The sequence below is a fragment of the Stegodyphus dumicola genome, chromosome 7 (assembly GCF_044657685.1).
Source record: "Stegodyphus dumicola isolate Sdum_Otavi_A_Nest chromosome 7, ASM4465768v1".
Lineage (NCBI taxonomy): Eukaryota > Metazoa > Arthropoda > Arachnida > Araneae > Eresidae > Stegodyphus > Stegodyphus dumicola.
The window spans coordinates 134,858,306-134,883,144 of NC_140774.1; the positions used below are offsets into that span (position 1 = coordinate 134,858,306).

At 32.1% G+C, this 24,839-nt stretch overlaps 1 protein-coding gene across 1 annotated transcript in view; it reads right to left on the reverse strand.

Moving 5' to 3' along the window:
- Nucleotides 1-24,284, reverse strand: part of LOC118185658 (uncharacterized) — a 52,078-nt gene extending 27,794 nt beyond the window's left edge. The window contains exon 1 of the mRNA XM_035355546.2: nt 23,937-24,284. Within this exon, the coding sequence (XP_035211437.1) occupies nt 23,937-23,963 (27 nt within the window). The 5' untranslated portion in view covers nt 23,964-24,284. The remainder of the gene's footprint in view (nt 1-23,936) is intronic.
- Between the last annotated feature and the right edge of the window lie 555 nt (nt 24,285-24,839).

Here is a 24,839-nt window from a genome sequence, read left to right on the forward strand (position 1 = left end):
CCTCATGCCGACGACTTTCGTAACCCGTCACGAGATACAAATGGTCATGACAAGACAAGAAGACCTCCGGTACCATGTGACTGCAATTGTTGGCCGACATTTCAAATACATCACAAAGCGGGCTGTATTTTCCTCATCTCAAATTGACTTTCTTCTAGCATACAACAGCATGGCAAAACAACCAGGTTGGCGGTTCAAGCACCAGATGAGACAAAAACTTCCCAGGTAAAAAAATGTCTGACTTGTCAGACGCAACAGGTGAAAAGTGTGAGTGGCAGTTGCTTTTGTAAGGGTTTGAAGGGGGCACGTGACCACGCCCTGGATCGTGGTGACGTCAACCTCGATGCAACAACTAGTTTCCGCCCAAGAATCGAACGTGAGTGGAAAACGCTACAAGAAATCCTTTTTTCCTCGACGCATTCCGCGATTTAAGTTTCACACCCACATCGAGGCATTTCACGTGGCTCCCGACATCTTTCTTGAACTTCGCCCGTCGGCAAGCATCTAAAGAAGACGGATAGCCTTTACTTATGAAGTTGTCGTAAATAGCGATGAATTGAATTAAAAAGGAAAAGAAGAAGAAGGGAAGGGGGGAAAGAAAGATTCCCATGTAGGAGCGAATCGGTTATTTTAATTAACAAGCTGCCACATCGTGATTAGAAAATGTAAATCTTTCCTCTGCGGCTTGCACGCGAAACCCGAATTTAATTGGAAGTTACCACACAATGTGACCTCGCTTGTATTATGTTAAGCATCCAGGTTTGTTCATTTACTGGGAAGCAAAAGCTATTATTACAAAAACGTTTTTATAAGAAAATGATTTATAACCCGCTTTACTTGCTGTCTAGCTAAAGAAAAAACAAGCGTTGTGAGTTCCTAAACTTTAGAAGAGACAAGTCCCCCTACACCTTTTATTTGATTCTTCTATTATTTAAACTAATTTATAAATATCATAACTTTAGTAAATTTTTTGGCTGGATTTTTCAGAATATTTCAGCAAGAATTTGTGCGGAAGCGCTAAAAACCGCACACTTCATGTTTAAAATGATTAAGATTAGTGTCTGAGAATAATTAATTACATTTGAGTATATAAAAAATTATAAAACAAAAGTAAAGCAGTAAAATAATAAAAATTCAGTAGAGCCGTTTAATAGTATTATCTTTCGTGTATTGTTATCGAATTGAAGTCTTTTTATACGCAAGAATAAGGAGAAAATTAACCGCTTATCAACATCTGCCCCGGACGGGTCAGACTACTCTGGCGACGAGGCCTATTCGACTCGGAGCAATCAATGGGCCTCTGAGACTACGTGGTCCTATCAAAATATTATGGAATAAATTTTTTAAACTTAAGTAAAATCGCTAAGCAAGTTTAAAATGCATTATAAAAATTTCAAGTGATAAACTCTTTATTTTCTCATTTGTGCTTGAATGGGTCGACCTCCTCCCCCGGAAAAAAAAAAACAAGAGAGAAGATGCAGTTACAATGACTGTTGAGCTATACTGATAGATGATAACAAATTTTGGACAAATGTTAACGACACGTAGTTCCTACAATATTGTGCCACTTGTCGCATTGCTAACGCCACAATATAACTGTTAGTTGGCCTCCCGGAAGTTGTGATTTAACGTCTTAAGATTACTTTTTCTGGGTTATTTGAAACCAATGGTCTATAGCAAACCACGAACTCTTGAAGTATTAAGAATAAACATTGAACGCTGCATTCATGACCTTAGGCCCGAGTTACTGCACAGTGTCATCGAAAATTAAGTGTGCATTAAGAGGGTGGAACACTTAAATAACGTTTTATTCAAAACATAGTGTCAAAAATTGTACTGCAAAATAATATAAAAAGTTTGGTGGTGTCTGAAAAAATTTTTATATTATTTCATTTTAAAATCATACCATTTTTATTGGAAGACCCTTTATTAATATCTACGTAACTAACGGAAGTTTACCCAGACCTTTTTAACTAAATGGCATCGTTGTTGGAATATGAGGAAAGACATGAAACTCACTTCACATTAGTGTAATAAGCAGTAGATAGAAGAAAATAATAACCAACAAGAAAAAAAAAAGGGGGGGATCAACTTTCGAAATCCAGATATACTATCCGATAAAGAAAAAAAAAAAAAGAAATTAGCTTCGCAAAATCCAAACAAGCCAGTCAAATAATGACGCAGGAAATGTTCCAGCTACCAAATTCAATACACAAATGAAAAGTTGTGGATTTCCTCGTGGCAAAATGGCAGCTGTTCTAACATGTCTAAAACCAATTTAAGACATTTAGAGTCAATGTGACGAGATAATTTCGGGTCCAGGACAATTTAAGTTGACAGACAGTCATTTCGAATGGAAAATAACATATTCCCCTTCTCCATGACAGCCTTAAGGACATCTTATCTATCTGTCAGGAAAGATATAATGATTTCTACAACCATGATGGAAGAGCGTCAAATTTGTTTTCCGTATAAATTATGTTCAAACATTCCCATATGCTGAAAACTGGACGTGTGGTAAATAGATTTGATTACAGACACTCTGAATGCGATATATAATGTTAATGACGAATGAGCATAAACTATTTTTAATTTCTCTGATGCAAGGATTTGACGCCATTTCAAGGCAATTTACAATATATTTTTTGAAAGGAATTTTGAATGGTTCTTAACTGTCTGCAGTATTTTCTCCGATTTTCGTTTTAAGTATTTGGCAATTAGCTGTAACCAATGATGACTAGTTTTTACAGGAATCAAAAATCAGTGTAGTGCAAAAACGGAATATTACTTCCAGTAAAAATGTCAGCAAACATTTAAAAATTTTGTACATCAGTGAATTTACAATATATGCTTAGAAATATATAAAACTAAAAAAAAAATTTGTCGAAAAATATATTTAATAATGTAAGTTTTTATTCCGAAGTATATCTGTTACACGTTGTTGTACCTAATCGTAAAAAAATGGGTCTGCTTTTGACAGTTACCGAAGTTTTATCGCGGATTAACATGAACTAATTTGTTACAAAAAGGTTCATCTGCTTTTCCTGACTCTAAAGAAAGGTAGTTTTTGGCATTCCTACAAGATGTACCATCATTTCATGTTAATTATCTATAAGAGTAAGCAGTTAGTACTCTCAACTTCTGCGGACAATCAAGAGCCAAACCTCAATTTTCAGCAGGAGTAACTATCACGCAGATCTCTAAAGCAAAAACCTAGTAACTTTTGATTATGAGACTGCTTGAAATCCTTGGATACGCATATATGGATATATCTTCAGCCGCATCATATAATTTGCCAGCATGCAAGTCGGCCGCTGTTTGCCCCGACAGAAATCTTCACAAATGTGCCCGGGAATATAAGTGTTCACAACCTTATTAAGATTTGTTTTTGACTTGGAAAAAGTGATCTCCATAAAGGCATCTCATACTTATGTATGAAACGACGGCAAGTCCAGACAAAAAGTGAACGACTTGCTTTTGTGCTAACAATTTTAGTGCCATTATGGAGTGGTTGCTTCACATATCACTCACGCCATTTAGCCATTTAAAAAAGATGCGACGCATGAAAATTTTTTAAAGAATGCCAGTTCGAAATACGTCTTAAGTGCATAGATAGTTTACAGCAAATCGTTATAATAATGATTGCGATAGCCGCATTCAAAAATTTATTCTGAAGTATTCTGCGATCTTTTACGAGGGGTGTTCTGTCTGGTGAATAAAGCGAATTTAAAACTTGCATAATAAAAACTCCTAAAAATGGAAAACATAATCCTAAAAAGAAACTCATAATTAACATATGTAAAAGTAATTTTTATTTGTATTTTATTCGTCAATTTATTGTTTATTATTTTCCACAAATTTTAATTCCATTTAAAGTACTTAACGCATTAACTCGACTACCTTAGCAGAAGTTCCCCAGTTTTCAGAATGTGTCAAAACTCTGGCAAACATGCGCAAAATTATTTTTCCGGCAACCACCCTCATAACAATCCTTCAATCAAGCAACGCCGCCATTTTCGTATGCTCTCTCTCGCTTTTTTTTTTTTTTTTTTTTTGTTGTTGTTGCATTGAAGGTTCCAAGGGTTTTTACGAAAAATTGTCATAATTTTTGCCTTAAACTTAAGTTTTAAAATACCAGCGTGTAGAATTTGTCAGCAACGAATGAAACTGCGGTAAAATTTCTGGAAGAATACAGAATTTTGCTGAAAATTTTCCAAAGGGAACAAACAACAAGGAAATAAGTTTTCTCGATAGCCGCTGCTGCCGAGATAGCATGAAGCTAAATCTCCGTAATTCTCTGATATTTTTCAATAGAAAAATGATCGCCTTGTTCTTCAGAAGAAGTACAACGGGGGGGGGGGGGGAGTTACAGAAAGATTTGAAGAAGAATGTTAAGTGTTTTTTTAATGTATTTCATAATCCTTATTTAATAATTCAAATTGCTAAAGTATGTTTTCTTTTCATATGTCGATAAAGTTTACTTACTTTAGATAAATATGGGTAGTTTGGGAATCTTTCTTTAAAAAAAGCGCGAAAACCTCCAACTTGCTCCCGATAAATAACGTTTACCTTTTTATCTGTAAAAAATAGCCAAATTACGTCAAGATTGGTTGTGTTAATATGTAAGTAATCTATTTAAATCTACTGATTGATCAGCTGGATATCCGCTTTAGCTTACGGAAGGGTTGGCTTATGTATATCACTTCTAGTTTAAGCTATAAATTTGCATATTTTGAGCTATATATTATATTGACAGACTTTGAAGACAAAAATTTCGTTGACTTCTTGACGCTTTTGTTCACATTCACTTTAAATACTTTTTTAACAAAGAAGATGATCCACTCTATAAATAATTATCTCACATTTCAAACAATCATATATCCTCAAATCACTTGAGATTCTTTATAGCAGAAATTCTCCGAATTTTTGAAATGCTTTCACGTTAAATAGAAAACCATATATGCTAGCAATCTAAAACAGCATCCTTGAATTTTCTGTTAAATACATAATAAGCGTTTTTGCAGATCTACTTTTCTTCTCCCTGACTCGCCGATCAGTGGTTGCGCGATAAAATCCCTGGACTCTGGTAGCTTTGCGCTGAGTTCGATTGCAAACGAATGGGGTAGCTGTACGGACGTTTCAGTGATTTTCCCCTTGTGTAACGTGTATACGAGCCAGTTTCCCTTCGAAAGTCCTCCACGACGGTATCCATCAGACAGTTAGCTCTCAAGTGCTTTGAAATAATTTTAATAAAAAAAAACCAAGTGTTTAATTTTCCGATGTCCAGAACGGGCGTCCACAATGAAAATTCAGTCACAAGCGAAATGTTATGCCAACGTATAATTTCACTTTTGTGGCATTTTAGAAAGGATAACTTCTAATTTAAAGTAATGTTTCGAGCAATAAATTAACTAAAATTAAAAAAAAATAAAAATTAAACAAGTATTAATTAATAACATGACAGATTTTTTTTAAAAATTCATACAAATGGATAGGATAAAATTTTCCTTTAACACATTATAACTTTGTAAAAGTTATTTTCTAAGGATAAACACGATGCAATTTCTCCTCGAATATTCTAAACAAAAGTCACTAATCGAAAGACTATCATTTATTTAATAACTGAAATAATATATAATAGTCCATCTCCGAATAAACTATTCATTTATAAACAATACATTAATAAATAAACTGAATACAATTAGTAGTCTCCCGCCCCTTCAAATAAGAATACATTTCTTCAGACATAAGCTGTAATACTACCAATAATACTAATCTGGAATAATTCCTTATTACTAATTGTATTATACTCGGATCTGAGTTATTTAACTACAGAACAAAGAATGGTAATGCGAGAATCCTCATTTAATCAAGATCACGATCATAAACAACTGAACAGAAACATAATGCAGTAACTACGATAATCAATTAAGACAAGACTATAAACATAAGACTGCAATAAAGCAGTTTTAATCTGTTTTTCTTAACCGCAGTTAATACCGTTACAATAAATAAATAAAAAAGCCCAAACCGTAATCATAAAAGGCAGAATTTTTTACAATTCATTCATTCTGATACTACAAGATAATTATCTTAAAAAGATAAAAATTTGAAAGCTTGATATTCAGTGATTATGTTTTAAATGACATCATAACATATAAACTCAGAACTGTTATACTATGCGATGGATATCCGCATATTAATTAGCTAAAATCCCTCCGACAAATAAAAACAAAAATATGAATAAACAACTGAAAAAAACAAACTTACTAATAAGCTATTCAATACATTAAAGAAAATTATTTTATAAATTATTAATTACACGCACTCATTCAATGAAGAATTAATAAATGAATATGAAATTATTTAACGAATTACTTTACAATGAGAAATCATTAATTGATTTAAATATAGCGCCAAGTATAAAAGTATTTCACGAGGTAAATAATTCTCTCTCTTTTTTTTTTTTTTTTTTTTTTAATATGCCCCGTTTCACTTTGAGAGTTAATCTTCATAAAATTTATATCTGCAAGAATCCCAATTAACGCTAATTATCCGATTATCCTGCCAAAATAAAGTTATCTTTTCTGATTCATACATGGAATGTGAGTAAAGAAGTCTTAACTAACGGACTAATAGTGTGTAGAACATATGTGAACACATTATTATTTAATGCCATTTCCTTATTCCATTCACATCACATACATGCGAAACTTCCACGAGCAATGTTTTATCTCGACATTTAACTCCAATACAATCCATTATAAAAAATTACACAATATTACAACATTCTACGACTATAAAATTAAAAATAAAAATATTAATTCTTGCATAGAAGGAGGAAAAAAAAAAAAAAAAAACTTTATTTCTGTAAGAAATACTAAATCGCTATCTTAGAAGAAAAAAAAAAAAAAAAAAAAATCAGAATTAGCTAATTACGGAAGTTTAATCGGATAGCGTTTAAATATCTCTCATAAACAAGCTTATTATTACCTTAAAACATAAAATACGGAATGTTCATTTACTAGGGAAAATGTGCGAAGTTTTCTATGAGCCGCCGACAACCCGACTACGAGCTGGCGGGAAAAGTAACGAAATCTTCCGGCTACTTTCAGCTGCATCCGCAACGTTAACTTCTTCGATAAGTACATTATTTAAGAAGTAATCACGAACAAGGATGTTTAAACAAGTGCTGCGTAAAGAATAATAATAATAATAATAATAAAACTGAAAGGTTTCCGATTTTAAATTACGTTCAAAGGGGCGCTTTTTTAACGTTTTGTATGTTACCTATTTATTAAACATCATGTTTTACGTACTCAAACTGTAAAATTCAGTTCAACAGCAATATCGCAAATTAATTTTAATATGAGCATATCTTTAGAATTTCCGATACAAAGTCACGAGCGCTGGAGATACAAGTCATTCTAGCTTTGAAATCGTTTAGTTTTTTTAATCAAAAATTCGTTGAAGTGTTTCAAAATCTGAAATCGATAATAAAACAAATTTCAAATTCAAATTAGGGCTTCCACATGCCCATATTTTATGGAAGATTTCGTTATTCAAATTTTGATGGCTCTACGTACCGTTGTTTTATCACCATGCGAGAAACATACACACATTTATGCAGATTCTTCATTATTTAATATCTTTAAATATAACACAGGGCGATAATATATGATGGTAACGATTTAAAAAGTGATACAGCCTTTTAAAGTTTTCGACGCAAAATTCCAAAGCGAAATTAATAGTCCTTCAGGGCAAATTTCCCCTTTGGACTTAATTTTTTTTTTTTTTTTTAAATCTGAAAGGGTTTAGTTTTTGGCAATCGATCAAAAGTGCTCTTTTTTTAGAAAGTTTAATATGGCTTATCAGTAGTGATCACCGCTAGACAGGTCCGTGTCGAAACGTTTTATAGGATTAGAGTTATGATAACCCGCCGAATAACGTATTTAGGAGGAGTTAAAGGGACAAGAATCAACGTATTCATAAATTTGCAGGACTAGTTTCGAAGGTTGAAATATAGAATTTTCTTCTTCAGCTTCGGAGTGTAAAGTGCGCCTTCTTGTTCAGCTGCGCCTATTTATATCTTCGAAACAAGCCCTGAAAATCTATGAATATTACTCTGATTATTCTTGTTTCAACTCCTCCAACACATTCAGACTAACACAGGAACGTTGGGTACCTTCCGTACATTTGAAATGTGAAAAAATATATAACGTCATTCTTTAATAATAATGAATGTTTTTAGTTAGATATATCAAGAACTAAATTCATTTTTATTTAAATGAATCCAATAAAAAAGTACTAAAATAACATTAACTACATCTATTGCTTTTAAATAGCTTAGTTCGTTAATCAATTACAGACAAATTAAATTTGAAAAATAAATATCTCATATTCTGTCGAGTGGCAACAGACTGAAATGAAATGTGAAACAATTCATTGAGAGTGGGTAACAACATTCAAAGCCGAAATAACGCGAAATCGTGCTTCGAGACGAATCTTTTTGGGCTGTTACAAATAAAACAGTTTTATTTCTTCATTTATAACTACAGCTGTAGGAAAATAGAATTCATACCTACAAAGCTTTAAATGCGAATAATATATCAAGAACAGTTCTAGTAAGTTTAAAAGAGATACATAAGCTATGCGGTTCTCCTCGAATAATATTTAGATTTTTTTTTTATTTATGAAGTTTACGTTATTATTTTTACAGTATTATTAAATATACTTATGCCTATGATATATATTTATTTAAGGCACAGAGATTGAAAGGAAATATGGTAACATAAAAATTTCGGAACTGTATAAAATTTTACCGGGAATGAAAAACATTTTCATTCATTACTTTCTCCGAATAATTTACTCGAAACCGCTTCCAAAATTTACGTTTAAACAGTTGCTACTTAGGAGACTATAAACTGCATAATTTTGCTCTCAAAAATTGCTTATTTTTTCCCCAAGGACAAAACAGTTATTCAGAATATAAAATACCGTACTTCCAGATAAAAATGTTAAATTGCAACTAATTTATAAATATTTCATACCATTTATAATCCCAAATGATTGTAGCCACTCCCTTTTGCTTGCTAGGTAGTTAACCATGTCAGTGGACCTAGTTCAGATCCCAAATAAGGTCTAAAAATTTTGTCATGCGCAGACAAAGTGGAGGTGCATGAAATCTGTCGGTCAGATAGCTTCCAAGGTGCCTAATGTCCTCTGAAGATGAGTATGACACTCTCAGATATAAATTTCTTCCAATGTGCTCGCGATCAAAATGAGGATTACGTGATGGCAAGTTACATTGTCGTTTAAAGGATTCCCTGATATCTGCGACAGTGTTAGATGTATCCATCTCTCACCCACACTCTTCCAAGCATTTATCCAATAAATGGATATAAGATGAAGATGATGATAAAAATTTGAGCGGCAAATTGCTATCTAGCCTTCATAAACCAACATTATTGCGGAGCAAATTATCCTCGCCGTAACACAGGATTACTCCAGGACAATGGTGAAAGTTTGGATCCAGATTTTAACCTTTCTAAACGAATCTTCATCCTAATTTATGCTTGTTGCCTTAAAAGAAACATACAGCAATATTATTCGAAATTTACAGTTTGATTTTGTAAATTATTTCAATTTGGTATGAGAACTTCCTTTTGAATATTTGTAACATCTTGCATTTGTAAAATTAATGATTAATCGTTCCGCGCGGTTTCCGCTATATTAAGTTTTTTAAAAACAGCTCGTCTGCGAATCCATGAAGCTTAGAATCACAGCCCACTTTCCATCTCTGCCAAAAAGTGATGGATTATTTATGGTTCTTGACGGCCATGACTAACCAGCTGCAGGCACTCAACATTTCAATCCACAAACCATTTAAGGATTACTTGAGATACGACTATGAATCTTCGTTGCTGACAGACAGTTTTTCACTGAAACTGTTCGGAATAATAAAGAACAGAACGGAAACGACATCAATACTGGCACTAAGGTTCCCAGCAGTCTGCATATTAATCCCCAAAAGAAAAAGCACGATTGTTTACTAATTATTACGGTACAAAAGAATCCAAGAATCATAAGCTGAACGCGAAGTGAACCAGCGATGTGAACCAATTAAGAAGCAGATACAGACAGCTCACAATAATCAGGATATGATGTTCTTTTGGAAGGAAACACACTCGTAAAATATCATTATAACAAAGACATTTAGGGTGTCGCTTTATTTTTCCTAGAAGTCACTTAGAAGTTTTTTCTTTGTGGTTGAAGCAGCCTGCACCTCATAATTCATGGCATGGCGTCTTAAAATTTGTAGAGACATTACGTATTTTTGGAAGCAGGCAAGATGAAAAATTAGCAACGCCTTTCCCGGGAATCGAACCGCGGACCTCTCAATTACGCGCTGAGCGTGCAGACCACTACACCACGAAGGCTCGCTAAGAAGGCGGGAAAAATACCTTATAAACTGAAGGAATATAATAACATAATTTTGTTTCACAAACACGAAGATGATTGAATATGTGCATAATTCATCATCTGCTGCTATGTTCTGTTATTATACCTATCACCAATCGAGGGAAAACTTAGCAAAACTGATATTTCTAGCAGATTAATATAAAGAACAGAATGTTTCAAATTTTAAGAAGTAACCACCACGGAAACAACGGTGGGAACGGAATTCATGGAAATTTCTTCATTATGTAATTTCCTTAAAAATAATACAGGGCGATAATATTTGGTGACAACAATCTGAAAAGTGATTCAGACTTTTATACTGATACAACGCAAAATCCCGTTTTGAGACTCATAGCCCTTCTCAGCAAACTCTCCTTTGAGCTACATAAAAGCGGAAAAAAAAAAATCTTTCAAACTCTCACGTACATGTATAAATAATGTCTTTATAATTGGACGGTTTTAATGAATATTTAAAAAATATTTCAAAGGAACATTACGGCTTATTAGCAGAATGAATTTATTAGTCAATTCCAACAAATTGAAAATGAATCCATGACGAAATTCGAAGATTTTCATGAATACTGAAAATAACGAATAGTTACAAATTGTTAAAAGACACGACAACGTAATATTTAAATCTACGAAAAGAACCAGATTGACCGACGAACATCTGCAATTCGTGATGAAGATAGTTCCTAGTAATTTTTCGTGAAGATTGCAAACTTTATCAAAATCGAAACGCCATCCATTGTTGAAGTAAGAAAAGTTTTGTTCTCAAATTTAGGTTGCTATTGTTTTCAAATTTTGTCCCGCTTGGAAAGTTTCGTATTTTGTTTGTTTTTAGACTAAAAACAAGCTATTTAACGGTTAATTCAACATATCAGAATTACTTGATATAACTAAAAGTCTGAAATTTAATTTACAATATTCATTCAATACATTTGTAATACATGCATTATATTTATATAATGTATGTATTACTTTGTATATGTATTACTGTCAATACATTTGAATTACAAAGTGCAATAAGGTTTCAAGTACAGCACAAATATACGTCGGGATATTTTTATACGCTTCATTTTTATTACTGGTTACATATATGTTGATAAACATTTAGCAAATAAAATTTCAAATTTATTAAAAAATTTTGTTAAAAAAGCTTCTTCAGATAGTACATTTGGCCCGTATGCAGTTCGAAACCACAGTGCTAGTAAAATACGGTGCAAATGTCAGCCTCTCTCTTTCTCCTCCTCATCATACTGATAGTTGAATTTAAGTCTCTTTCAGACGGGGAAAAAAAAAAAAAAAAAAATTCACATGAAGGATTTCTTCATTTCAATAATTGAAAAAGAAAAGATACTTTACGTTTCGACTTCCACCAACCGTGAAGCTATACAAATGCTTACGATACAAGTATCTCCATCGTAATTACAATAATAATATTGATGCAGTTGCTTATGAAAAGAAATGAAATAGAACAAGAAATTAACGCGCATTTTGTTTTCGTTTTATTTACGTCAAATTTACATTATTATTTTATTACCTGCAATTACGTTTATTATTATTATTATTACATATTATAATAAACTAGATCGAAGACTTAAACCCATTCAGCCTGTTGTAACAAGATAGTAATAAATAAACGATTTTTCAAAAAGCACTTATTAATTATTTACATTGGTTTACAGCATTTAATGCTCTTAAATCGCTTAATCTGTTAATCAATAACAGAGAGATTAAATTTGAAAGAAAAATTAAATATCTTTAACTCCGCCAAATGGTAACAGGAAAAGGAGCGGGAAATAAAAATGTTTTACATCGAGCAGCGGCAACACACTTCTTTTAAATCGCTCAGTTCTTTTATTGCCGAGTGGCAACACATTTCTTTAATTTTGGAACACGGAAGTCATTTTTGCCAAGAATTTCGAAAATATTCCAGACGACATTTTAATAGTATTATTTTAATAGAATTGAAGCGGTAGTCTTAGTGATTGTATCTCGGAATTTTTCAAAATAAAGTTGCGTTTCGCGCAAATTCATTGGCGCTCATCCAGTAGATATGACGTAGAATCATGCGAATAGATAGTTCATGAACAAAGTAGCTTAAATTACTACGTACATTTGCTGTCTGTAAATAAAAAACAAGAAATTTCTTATACGTTGTCCTGGTTACTAAACCTGGTCCTGGTACTAGAATTTATACACGAATGTATATGAAAAAATATGTTGTTACAAGTCTATTTTATTATCTGCAACTGATTTCCCTTTACAAGCATACCATTTCTAAAATCAGCAGAAACAGACCGCTGTATATCTAGCAGCAGCTGCTGATAAATACAGATATACAGATTACATATATTATATAGTGCATATACTTTAAGGTATTTCACCCACCTTCTTAGTATGCCTTCGTAGTGTAGTGGTCTGCACGCCGGGCGTGCATTCCAGAGGTCCGTGGTTCGATTCCCGACGAGAGCGTTGTTCATTGTTCACCTCCTGCTTTAAAAATTACCTAATGACTCTACAGTGGCGCCCGAACTAAAAGAGTGGTGGATGACGATTCTCCCCACACCCAGGATTTCGAGATTGAGTTTCCTAAAAACACCAGTAATAAGGTATTTATCCCGCCTTCTTAGCATGCCTCCGTAGTGTAGTGGTCTGCACGCTGGGCGCGTGTTCCAGAGGTCTGTGGTTCGATTCCCGGCAACGGCGTTGCTCATTTTTCATTTCTCTTGCTTTAAAAACAACCTAATGACTCTACAAATATATATATATATATATATATATATATATATATATATTATATATATATATATTGCATTTATAGTAGCTCACACTCGCTTTCGAACGCTTATATATTTGAACTTTATTTGCATTGATCTCAAGCGGTGCATTTAAACATATATTAAGCCTTGATATTGTAAAATATTACTGATATCAAAATATTTCTTGAAATAAAATAATTATTTTCAAAATGTTTTTAAATCAGTAACTCACATAATAATTCAAACACTCCAAATTTTTGCTGAAACGTTTTAGTAGACAATATTTCTTATTATGATGATGTGTTTGAAATGAAAATACATAATAAGAACTATCTATCGTCTGTATTTGGAAATGATTACTTGCTTTAGTAAAATATTAACATTTCCTAATCTGAAGTGAACATGGCAAGATGCTACAAATTAATGTGCAATTCTATTAGAAATTTAAGGATTCGTCTTTTGAAAGATGGTAAAAGTATTCGAATTAAAAAAAAAAAGAGAAAGACGCCAAAGTGAAACATAAAATTAGTAGCAGTTTGACTAAATCTACGGCAAACGCAAAGTTGTCGTTTTGTTAATTTTATATTTAAAATAGCCAAAAACATCTTGACGCAATGCGTTTATGTATTTTTACTGTTGCAAAACGATGAAATTTACGTAGAACTCTAAAACAATGCACTGAACTCTGGACCACATTCTAAGCTAATACCAAGAAATCACAGATTTATTCTATGAAAAATCAAATAAAACCCCAAAATTAGTATTGTAAAAGGTTCATCAGATTTAAAAGAACGGTTTGCAGTAAAGGTTAACCCTGAAGGTTTTAGAAGAGTCATTTAGGGCACATGGAAAACGATGCGCAATCAGCAAGAAGGAAGTTCTTCGTCAACAAGAAAACATGAAAAATACGTCTGACGTTGGCAAAATTTATAGTAAACAAAGTTTTACCATATTGAAGCAATGTTACATTTTGTTGAAATGTCAAAATTTAATATATTTGGGTAGGAGAGAAGAATTAGTACGTGACGACAACCGAATTTAAGAACCTATTACGCAAAGGATTAGTACAGCCATAATGGTTTGGCGACGTTTCTAATAAGAAATTTAGTGCTAATCGAAAATAATGAGGATTAGTATAAGTATATAACTTGGAATGCAAAATACATTCGAGTTCCATCTGGATTACGATCCTAAACTCATAGTCCCAAATGCTTGCTTGTGGTTATACAACTGCTTTGAAGCTATCAAAATTTCTACATATTCTCCCGTCTTAAATCCTATGGAACATGTATGGATTGAGTTGGACAAAAGAATAAGGAAACATGATAGTTCTTCAGAAGCTCTACTAAAAATAATTCTTATAATTCTTAGAGGAATGGAACAATATGGAACATTTTTAAATGAAAGAATAAGTTGAATCCCTGGCAAAACGCATAAAAAGTGTAATGCTAACGGACATCCAACGAAACACTGAATGTCCTATTACTTTCATTAAATATGAAATTTTTATTCAAAATAACCGACTATGTATTTTCAATTGTCAATACCATTTCGAATAATTTTTTCAAAACAAGCACGTTTTAAAAAATTATCTATAGTATATGTGAAAGAAAAAGTTACTTCGCTAATATTTAGCTCTGAAAAACACAAGCGTCCGAAAACAAATGTAAACCACTGTGTAGATAACAAAATACTAAATTCAAGAAACCATTATCATAAGAAAACGCAGGAACTAAAAACTACTCAGCGAACGAAGAAAAATTGTTATTGGAAAAATTTATAATAATTCACACAAATCCTCACCATTAAAGCTATTCCAAGTCATGGAATATTTCATTTAAATGGCAAAAATAGGCATTTTAGCTATAAACAAATCTAATAAAGTTTCTGTCGCTGTTTCCCAAATAAATAAATAAAAATCTAACAAATGGGTGAATCAGAAATAAATAAATGCAATTGTGCTTCGCTAAACTGCGCTCAGGGAGTTGTTGTAAATGGACGATTTAGAACGTTACGGAATATCACTTGCTACCAATTGAAGTATAGCGCTAACATAATAACACATGTACTTGAGCTGAACGAAACAAAGTGGTATAAGTGTCGTCATTTCATTTACAACGGATGTTTTACGCACAGTAAGATGGCAACAGTTAAAAGGTTCTAGAATAAAATCAACTATGGAACATTTTCTAGCAAGCGGATTTTAAGGCAAATTAAATTATGCGTAAAATATTTTTTCTATTTAACTTTTGGAAACTCCTTTATTCTGGAACTATCATGTAAATTTTTACTTTTAAATTCCCAATTCAAAGGCACATTAAATTTCTTAATTAGTTACATGGAATTAGAATACGAAAAGTTTCAATCTAGAACTTATGAATAACAACTTCGTGTTAGGAACCATCAAAAGCGTTAAAATACAGTACCGTTGCCAATTCATGCAGCGTAAAATCTTATTTATTTCTTCATATTATATTATTTGATACATGTGAATTATTCCAAAAATAATCTCGTACTTTTAAATAATATTTGTAGAAATGGGTTTAACGTTTATACGTACTACCAGAATAATTACTAACAGATGTTTCTCGAAACGGAAGGCTCATTCATGCTTTTTAACTGTTATTTTCATACCCCCAAAAATCAGATTTAATCCATAACTTCAATACGAATAAGGCTGAACTTTGCTAACAGAAGTAAATAACACGTATGAATGTTGAGAAAACAAATTACCACAGTTATTACTTTAAATTTGACTTAATATACGTAGTTAATATTTAATAGAGTTCTATTTCTATGTACGGTTTTATTTTTTTTCGCGAAGAAGGAATTCTGACAACGCAAAAACAAGACGCAGATTTCAACACATACAATGGTTAAGATGTTATCATTTTTATATATTTCAGTTTTATTTCATCATATGCGTTTCCGAATGGACTCGGAGAAATAGAACCCTGGACCAAGTTGCATTAGACGTAATTTTAAAATGCGTTTCTATCTTGCCATCAATTTGTTTCTTTATGAAATAGTACAAAATAAATGTAATAATTATTAATACAATACATCTAGATGATAAAAGCATTTTAAAGGTAATTACTATTATTATTACTTTTTTTGGATACGACAGAAAAATAATTCTCTGTTACTGGCAATTTTCTTTGTTTCCAAACATTATGCTATAAGGAAACAATTAAATACGCAAATAAAATAAAAGCTTATCTTCCTCTAAAACACTAATATAATTTTTAACTAAAGGAAAGCTTTTAAAGTGTAGTTTCAGGGCTTTTCCTCTATTACAAATAAGCCCAGATGAAGTAAAAATTGACTGCATTTTATCCTCATAACAATTTGCATAACCGAGGAAGAAATATCAAAATCGTTTAATTTATACGCATTAAAAGTTAATATTCAAAAAATTTATAAAAGTTTTTGGTCGCATATTATAGCAATTTTTCTAGACATCAAACAGAAAATTTTGTAGAAAACTCTATGCTTAATTACATTAATTAACAACAAAAATATCCAGATAGCTTCGGGATTCTATTATTCAAATAAAAACATGATAATCTCGTTTTGCGTTTTTGATGATTTTACAATTATACGTAAGTGAAGTCTAGGATGAAAATAATGTTAAAAACTAAATCCGATATACAAAATTCACCATGCAAGTGAAGCCTATTATTCTATATTCATGCTGGTATACAAGGAGTTGTACGTGTGCAAGAAGAGTATTAAAATCGCTAATACAGCATCACAGAAATCGGTGCATGATTTCCATGTGCGCGCCGTGGTTTAACATGCGTAAAACTGCCAACTTTTTATAAGGGCGACCGAAGATGTGGGGACCCAATCGCCAAATCTTAATGGCGACGAATTATCGTCCATCACCTTTTAGTACGAGAACCATTTATAGAACATTGTAGAGTTTATTTCGATGTCAAGCAACCGAAGAAATTCGCAATGCCCTTGCTGGGATTCGAACTTTGAACTTGCTGGAAACTTCCCAATACGCTTCGAGTGTGCTTCTTATTACACCACAAAGGCACGCGGAAAAGGGAAAGAAAACACTTTAGATCTTAACTAAGATTTACGTACGCTACCGATTAACAAAGCTAAGATTTAATTAAGGTGACGATTTCGTTTAATAAGCTGGAAGATCTTTTCCAGGATCAGATTTTGATACTTTTGCGAGTATTATCTTAAAATATCCCATTACTATTTGATGAAAACATTCCAAACTGACATATATTCAAATTTTAATTAAAATACAACTAACTCTCACCAGTATTTAGGTGCAAATTGATTCGACCGAAAGATGATATGCAATTACGTATGTCAGTTTCTGGTTCATTTCAAATGCGAAGCCTTACGTTGAGGATCATGCTACGTCCTGGCACAGAATATGGACTGCTTAACAGCCAAAATTTAAATAAGACACAGCAAAGGACTCATTTGTCACATACATTCTTTTTGATATATTTAGCGTTCTTCTATTAACCTCTTGCTGACGGTCTTGTTACACATTAGCAAACCCGATAAAAAAGCATTTCGTTACACATGAAACTGTCAGTGGCTTTCTCTGATTTTTTCATTTCAACCAAAAGATTACGATATTATTAAGATTTTTTGCCGCACAAACAACGCTAATAACCTACAATAGCTTAATACTTAACTGACTTCACTGGCAAATGAAAATGTTAAGACTCTCATACGTCGAAGCAAACTTCAAGCGCAGATACAAAACCTCGAATAAATTTTTCTTTTTTGGAAGAAGCACGTACTTGAAAACTCGGAAAAAGAAAACTGAAACGAAGCTTATACTATTTGTTTGTAACTTTAATCATATCCAGTTCTGAAGGCATGGTGATTTTTCCATACACCTTTCAAAGATTGTACGATTTATGGCTAATTCGTGATTTTTGGCGAGAGGGGTTGGATCAGCGAAACATTCTTTTCTGCCAAACACGTTAACTCACATGACGTTCTTGAAATGAATCTCTTCTATCCACTTTTCATTATATTCTTCAACGAAAAATAGAACGGAAGAAACCACTTCCGTCATCATCACTTTCGAACCTCCCTCAGAGCGAGCATTGGCTTCTCCTCCACTTATTCGCAGTCATGGACACGTCAGATGACCTGTCAAGAATTCTCGAGAACGTGGCAGGATCCGGTAAAGGTCACGGAAATCAAATCCGGATCCTTAATTTCCCAGCATTTCCGTTTCTCCTTCGGCATTTAATTCCCATCACTAATTAACTGCCAAAGCGGTCAAAAGCCGTATAAAACTGGCTGCTTGTCTGCAAGCATTATTTCTTCAATTTCATAAATAATTCCGATAACAGTCATCACAAGTAAGTCACAAATCCACACTACTTATACAGAATACTTTTTGTGTTTATGGTAAAATATTAATATAGTAATTTCAAATAAACAATCTAAGGACTGTACAAATTACAGCAATCTACATGAAGAAGGAATTAAAAAACAGTATTACTTTGATAGTTCACTGGTCATTGAACATGCCTGGAGACAAAATGTCTGCGGGTTCAATTCTTACTAGAAGCAAACTTTTAAAGGAAATCGAATTAAAATAGAACAGTTGGAGGCTCACCAGGGACTAAGGGTGAAGTCGCTTCGACCTCGGGTCGATTCCAGGAATGGACTATCTGCATGGGCGTTTTCGTAGTTTTTCCAGATACACAGATACAAGGAGTTTCCCTTACAAAGTCCTCTACGAATGCATCCCCCTTTAGGCAGATAACTCTAGCGTGATTTACCATAATCAAATAAATTAAACAAGAACAAATGGAAGATGTGGCGGCAACTTTATCGCCCGTTCTACATAGAAACGATGAAATGTGAAGTCAGTTTTAGCACAACTTTTCTCTAGGATTATCATATACAGAAAAAGTTGATTTAGCTATTTCTCATGTGGATGAAAGACTGAATACTGAGAGCTGTCCCCATCTACAACTCTTCGTACACGGGAAGAATATACACGCGTATTTCTTCCAGAGGTAAAATTGGTAGAAAAGTTGTTCTATATAGTTGGTTGTTCCTAACATTCTGTGTGATAATCGCTTAAGAAAACTTCAATACTGAGAGCAAGTGCAAATTAGACAGCAGGTACAAACTATGAAAGGATATTTTCAGAAACACAAGGTTGCGTGCGTACTCATCTGTAGATTGAGATTCGTTTCCCAGTCGAAGCCTAGCCACAACGGGTCTCAAGCAAATAATAACAATTAGGAATTTATATTAAAAATATCGGAAAAGTTGAATAAATATTGTTAAAAAGAGATAAATACTATATTTAAAAAAACGAAACGAAAAATACAAGAAATAAAAGTAGAGAACAATCGTATTCAAACAATATAAATATTCTATCACATTTGTTACTGCACATACAAGGATCTAACAGGACCGTTAAACCGCAGGTTCCAGAATGTCGCAGGCGAACTATCGAAAAGAAGCATTAACACATGCAGGCGATAAGATTCTTGCCTCCTAGTTACACCACTATCGTCTTCAATGGATTCGGGATTACTCGAACAGATTCAATTTCTCGTAAACGACATTTCACGATCCGGCGATTTTCGGAGAAGGCAAGGGAGAAGAGACGACGACGAGTTGTACCAAACGATCGATGAAAATCGTCGAATAGCGGAGATAGGATTGGCACGAGAATGTCAGAACGGTATCAGATGAGAGGAAAGCTTTCTTGTTAAACATTTGATTATGGACCAATAATGAAAAAACTATTTTATAGTGTACTATATTCGATTTCATCAAAAAACTGAAACTGAACAGTTTCCTTTTTTACACTGAAAACAATATTTACTCGCAAATAAGCATGATATATAAATATTAAATTGGAACTGTAGTATATATTTTGAATTCTGCGAGCCAAAATTTGCTGAAAAATGTTCATATTAACAGCAAATCATACATACGTTTCGTTTCTCCTTTTAAATAAAATTAATATCCAGTTTTGCCATTTAGTAAAAACAAGATCTCATTAGTTAACATAAAAACAGAAAGAAACACACAGACAATTTTGTAATTGTCCTAAAAACTTCTGTAATTAATATTAAGCTTTTTCATAAAGCAAACGATAATTAGCTAATAAATTTTACATCCAAGGTACAATAATATTAAGAACACTGAAAGATTTTGCTGGGCAAAAGCATTTTGCACCTGGTAGATTTGGCAACAGCACTTCCCCTCTTTGAACTGACAGCCAACTCATGCACTTTTATCAAAATTTTTGTATTATTGCACAGATGATAGCGGACTATTTTATAGAATATTAGATAAAAACGCATTTTAAATTAATATGGGAACGTTATATATCTTCTGCATATTTAAAAAGGGAAAATGTAATTTTATAAAAAGAGTAATATAATGTATATTACATCTTTTTATTACATTAAATATTTTTGCAGAATTACATATACAGTGTAATTCTACAAAAATATTTAATGTTTTTAATTAGCTATATCATGAATTAATGGATTTTTATTGAAATCAATCCTATCAAAACGCAAAAAAGTAATGCTCTTATGAACTGAAGCTAATTCTTTTATATAGTTTAGTTTGTTGATTACAAACAGACAAATAATGTATGAAAGAATAATATTTATGTTTTGCCGAATGGCAACACACTCCAATAAAAAGTGAAACAACGCGAAATCGTGGGGTGTTTCGAGAGTAATGGCTCTTTTGAAATAATAAACTGAAAATGTTGTTTTACCTACGACACTTTAAATTATTTATAAAATCCAGGTCATGATAATTTATATTCAAATATATCAATAATTATGCATAAAAATAATTTATACAGAAACATTCTCTTTACACGAAATGTTAAATCCATTAATAATATAATTACAGTATCTTTTACTTCGGTTTTTATTTCTTTCTCACATCAATCAGTATTTAGAACTACAGATTATTATTACCTAATATTATTTTGTAACTGTTTTTAACTTATCAAAGTATACTGTCACTTCAAACATAATACTTGTATTAAGTATTAAAAGCGTTATCTTATCAAATATATCGGGAAAATAAATTTTAAAAACGTCCAAAGCGGCGGTTTTTTTTTTTTTTTTAAACATTTTGTGTGTTACCTTTATTTATTAAATATCATGTGCTTCGCACTTAAAGCACATAACATTCAAGTCAACAGCAATATCGCAAAACAGCCACGTTTAGAATTTCCGATAGACAATTTTGCGCGCTGGACGTAATTTGTTTTTTTCCGTACAGTGCTGCCATTGCTCGTTTTGAAATCGTTGAATTCGTTAACGAAAAATTCGTTAAAGTTTTACAATATATGAAATAGATAATAAAACAAATTCGAAATTGAAAATTAAGGTGTTCAGGTTCCCATGTTTGGGTGGAGGATTACGTTATTCAAAATTTGACGGCTCTAGGTACCGTCGTTTTTTCGCAGTGCGAGAAAAATACATACAATAATGCAGATGCTTTATTATTTAATTTCTTTAAATATAACACAGGGCTATAACATTTAGTGGCTAAAATTTAAAATGTGATACTCTATTTATAAGCATCCGACGCTGAATGCCATTTCGAGACTAATAACCCAACTAGGTTAATGCTCCTTTGGGCTAAATAAATAAAAATAAAATCGCGTAATTCTGAAATAACAATGGGAGAATGCTAGGATGTCTTGCACTTTTTTCTCTCCATGTAAAAATAAAATAATAAAAAAACTTAATTTTTCGAATTATCTGTCACAACTTTATATACTTGCACATCTTTAACGAATACTTTTTTCCCCTCATTACAATGTCTAATACTATTTATTCATTACTTCCCAAAATAAATCATACGCAATTTCGGGCTTGGTAATTTCTATCATGATTCTTTATTACCATACAAGCCTTACTATTATCTAAATGACAGCTATTTTTAAAGTAACAATTTATGGTATAATTTAAGTCATAGGCTTTCCCAAATCACATTAATTATAGCAAATAAAGTACAATTTTATTAGTAGTTACGCTTGGTGATGAAAAACGAATTTAACGTATATACATACGTCATATACACACATCACATACTCATCACCAAACTTCACAGCATTACTTTATAAATTTTTATATGTGGTGAAACCTTTTAAAACTGCATAATGTTAAATTCAAAGCGATATATCCTAAATTATTAAAAAATTTTCAAACAATCAATAGATATTTTTTGCATTCGCCCCACTACTTCGAATCCAACTACACTACTATATTATAAACATCGAGAATAAAAATGCAACTCTCAATACTTTTCTCTTTTACATTTAAAAATCGTTCATGAACGAAAACTGCTTAAGCGAATTTTAAGGCTGCGTACCGTTATAACAACTACAACTTAATTTTGAAATATAACACCGTCGCTATGCAACGTGAATCGACATTCCAGCAAATCGTTCCCACCAATACAGCTTGCGCCACCTTTTAGCTGCAACCGGCGAATGAAGTTCGCAAGCAGACAAGTTCCACATTCGAAAGCTAAGATAAAAATTTTCATATTTACCCCATCTTATAAGAAATACGAATTTGAGTCAATTAGAAAAACAATAATCCAGTCAAATTATGCTAAAATTCCAGATTTTTATAGCACTAAATATGACTAATTAATTATTTAAACTTGCAGTTTTTTAGTAAATTATAATTAATTGTTCATATATTTGTTACAAAAAATAGTTCAATGTGTTTCCAATACCGAATAATTCATTAATTATTTAAATACAAAAAGTAATTAATTCTTAAATTATAAAAAATAATTACATCGTATGTTTTTGTGTACTATGTAAACAGTATGAAAATAATTAAATAGCTTCGACTACAGTCAAAAGTACGTAAAATAATTAATTGATGGAATATAATTATTTAATTCTGATATTCAGGAAATTGTTAATTTTTTCCCCTTTCTTTAAATTAGCATTATCCTCATGCATGATTTGTAGCCTTAATTTACAAAGTACCCAATGGAATATATAAAAAATAAAAATAATAATAAAAATTAAAGCTTATTTACGTAATATTAATAGACAACAACTCTGAGAATTCTTAGCTCGTAAGGAAATTAATAGTTACTGTTACAGAATACCTCTCAATTTGCATATATTTACAGCCATTTCAGACAAACCTAAGCAGCACTTTCTGAGTTAAAAGTTTCATTCTCAGTCTTTTTAATTTGTATAGGACAAGCAGTTGTTTAATATATACTACAGAGAATTTCTGTTAGTGGTTATTCATAAAGTTTTGACATTTCCGCACTTCTAATATTTATATTCTATAAATATAAAATTCATAAAACTGCTTGATAAAATAAATCATTTTTACGCAATATTAATTCTACTGAAATAATGGCCCAGCCCTCCTGACAAATGACTATTATAAAATTTTAGATTACAATAAACACAACGTTTTTCCCCTCCCAGAAACTTAAAATTACAATTGCACTGCTACACAAGCTAACTTTATTGACTTGTTATAGATTAATATAAGCATTTTTAAAGATACATATTAAAATTAGTTGGAAGAAAATATGCACATGAATGTGAGAACATTATAATGTAAACAGTCACTGGCGTTTACAGATTAGTTTTCATTCTATAAACTAGTATAGAAAAACTTTTATTTTTTTAATGAGCAATGTTAGAGCAAATGAAATAACAAAAATTACCTCTGGAAATTGATGTACAGGCATCATTCGATTATATGGTAGATTTCTGCTGATTTGAAATCGAAAAATTCACAGCACGGAGTCATAGCATATTTGATGACATGTAAATATCGAATAATTCATCGTAATTGTAATTTCATAATCCAAAAATGTGTAGCACGTTCAAAAAACAAATATTATGAATCACTAATGAAAATATTGTCAGTGCAACTAGGAAAAAATAATCCAAAACAAAATCAGTCCCGTAAAAAACAGGTGATTAGTCAGCGCGGAGTACGGGAAAACGAAGAAATTTTCGCTGAACTCTGGCAACAGTCTGCTTTCCCCACTGTCTTCACGTCGTCTGCGTTCGTGACGCTTCTCTTCAGTGTCACGTGCTCATGTAAGCGCTCCTATTGGCTGGAGTGAATGGTCGAGTCTACTGAACGATTCGGGGAAACGCAGCTTGAAATAGGGAATCTCCTTTTACGAGCGTTTTATTTATAGATCCTATTCTGCTCCTTTTTGAATTTTTTTTGTTAATTTCAAGAAGTAAGAAACGATTTATCACTACGTTTTATTTTTTTAAGTAGTGAATACATGTACTACCCCCTTTCTTGTCCGTATTTGTTCTGTTCGAACAATGTACCAGATAAAAACACAAATAGAAAGGTAATTATAAATACTTGATTTTTTTTCAGTTTCTTAATAAAAAGATTTCTTTTATTCTATTTAACAACTAGGAACTTGCAATAAATTAAACACACACACACACACACACACACACAAAAAAAAAAAAAAAAAAAAAAAATGCTAAAATTTTTAGTTTCTAATATTTGCATAGTTTTGTAAAACAAGGCAAAGTTATGAAAAACCAAATCATGAAATTTTAGAAAAAACTTAAGGTATAAAAAATTCACATAT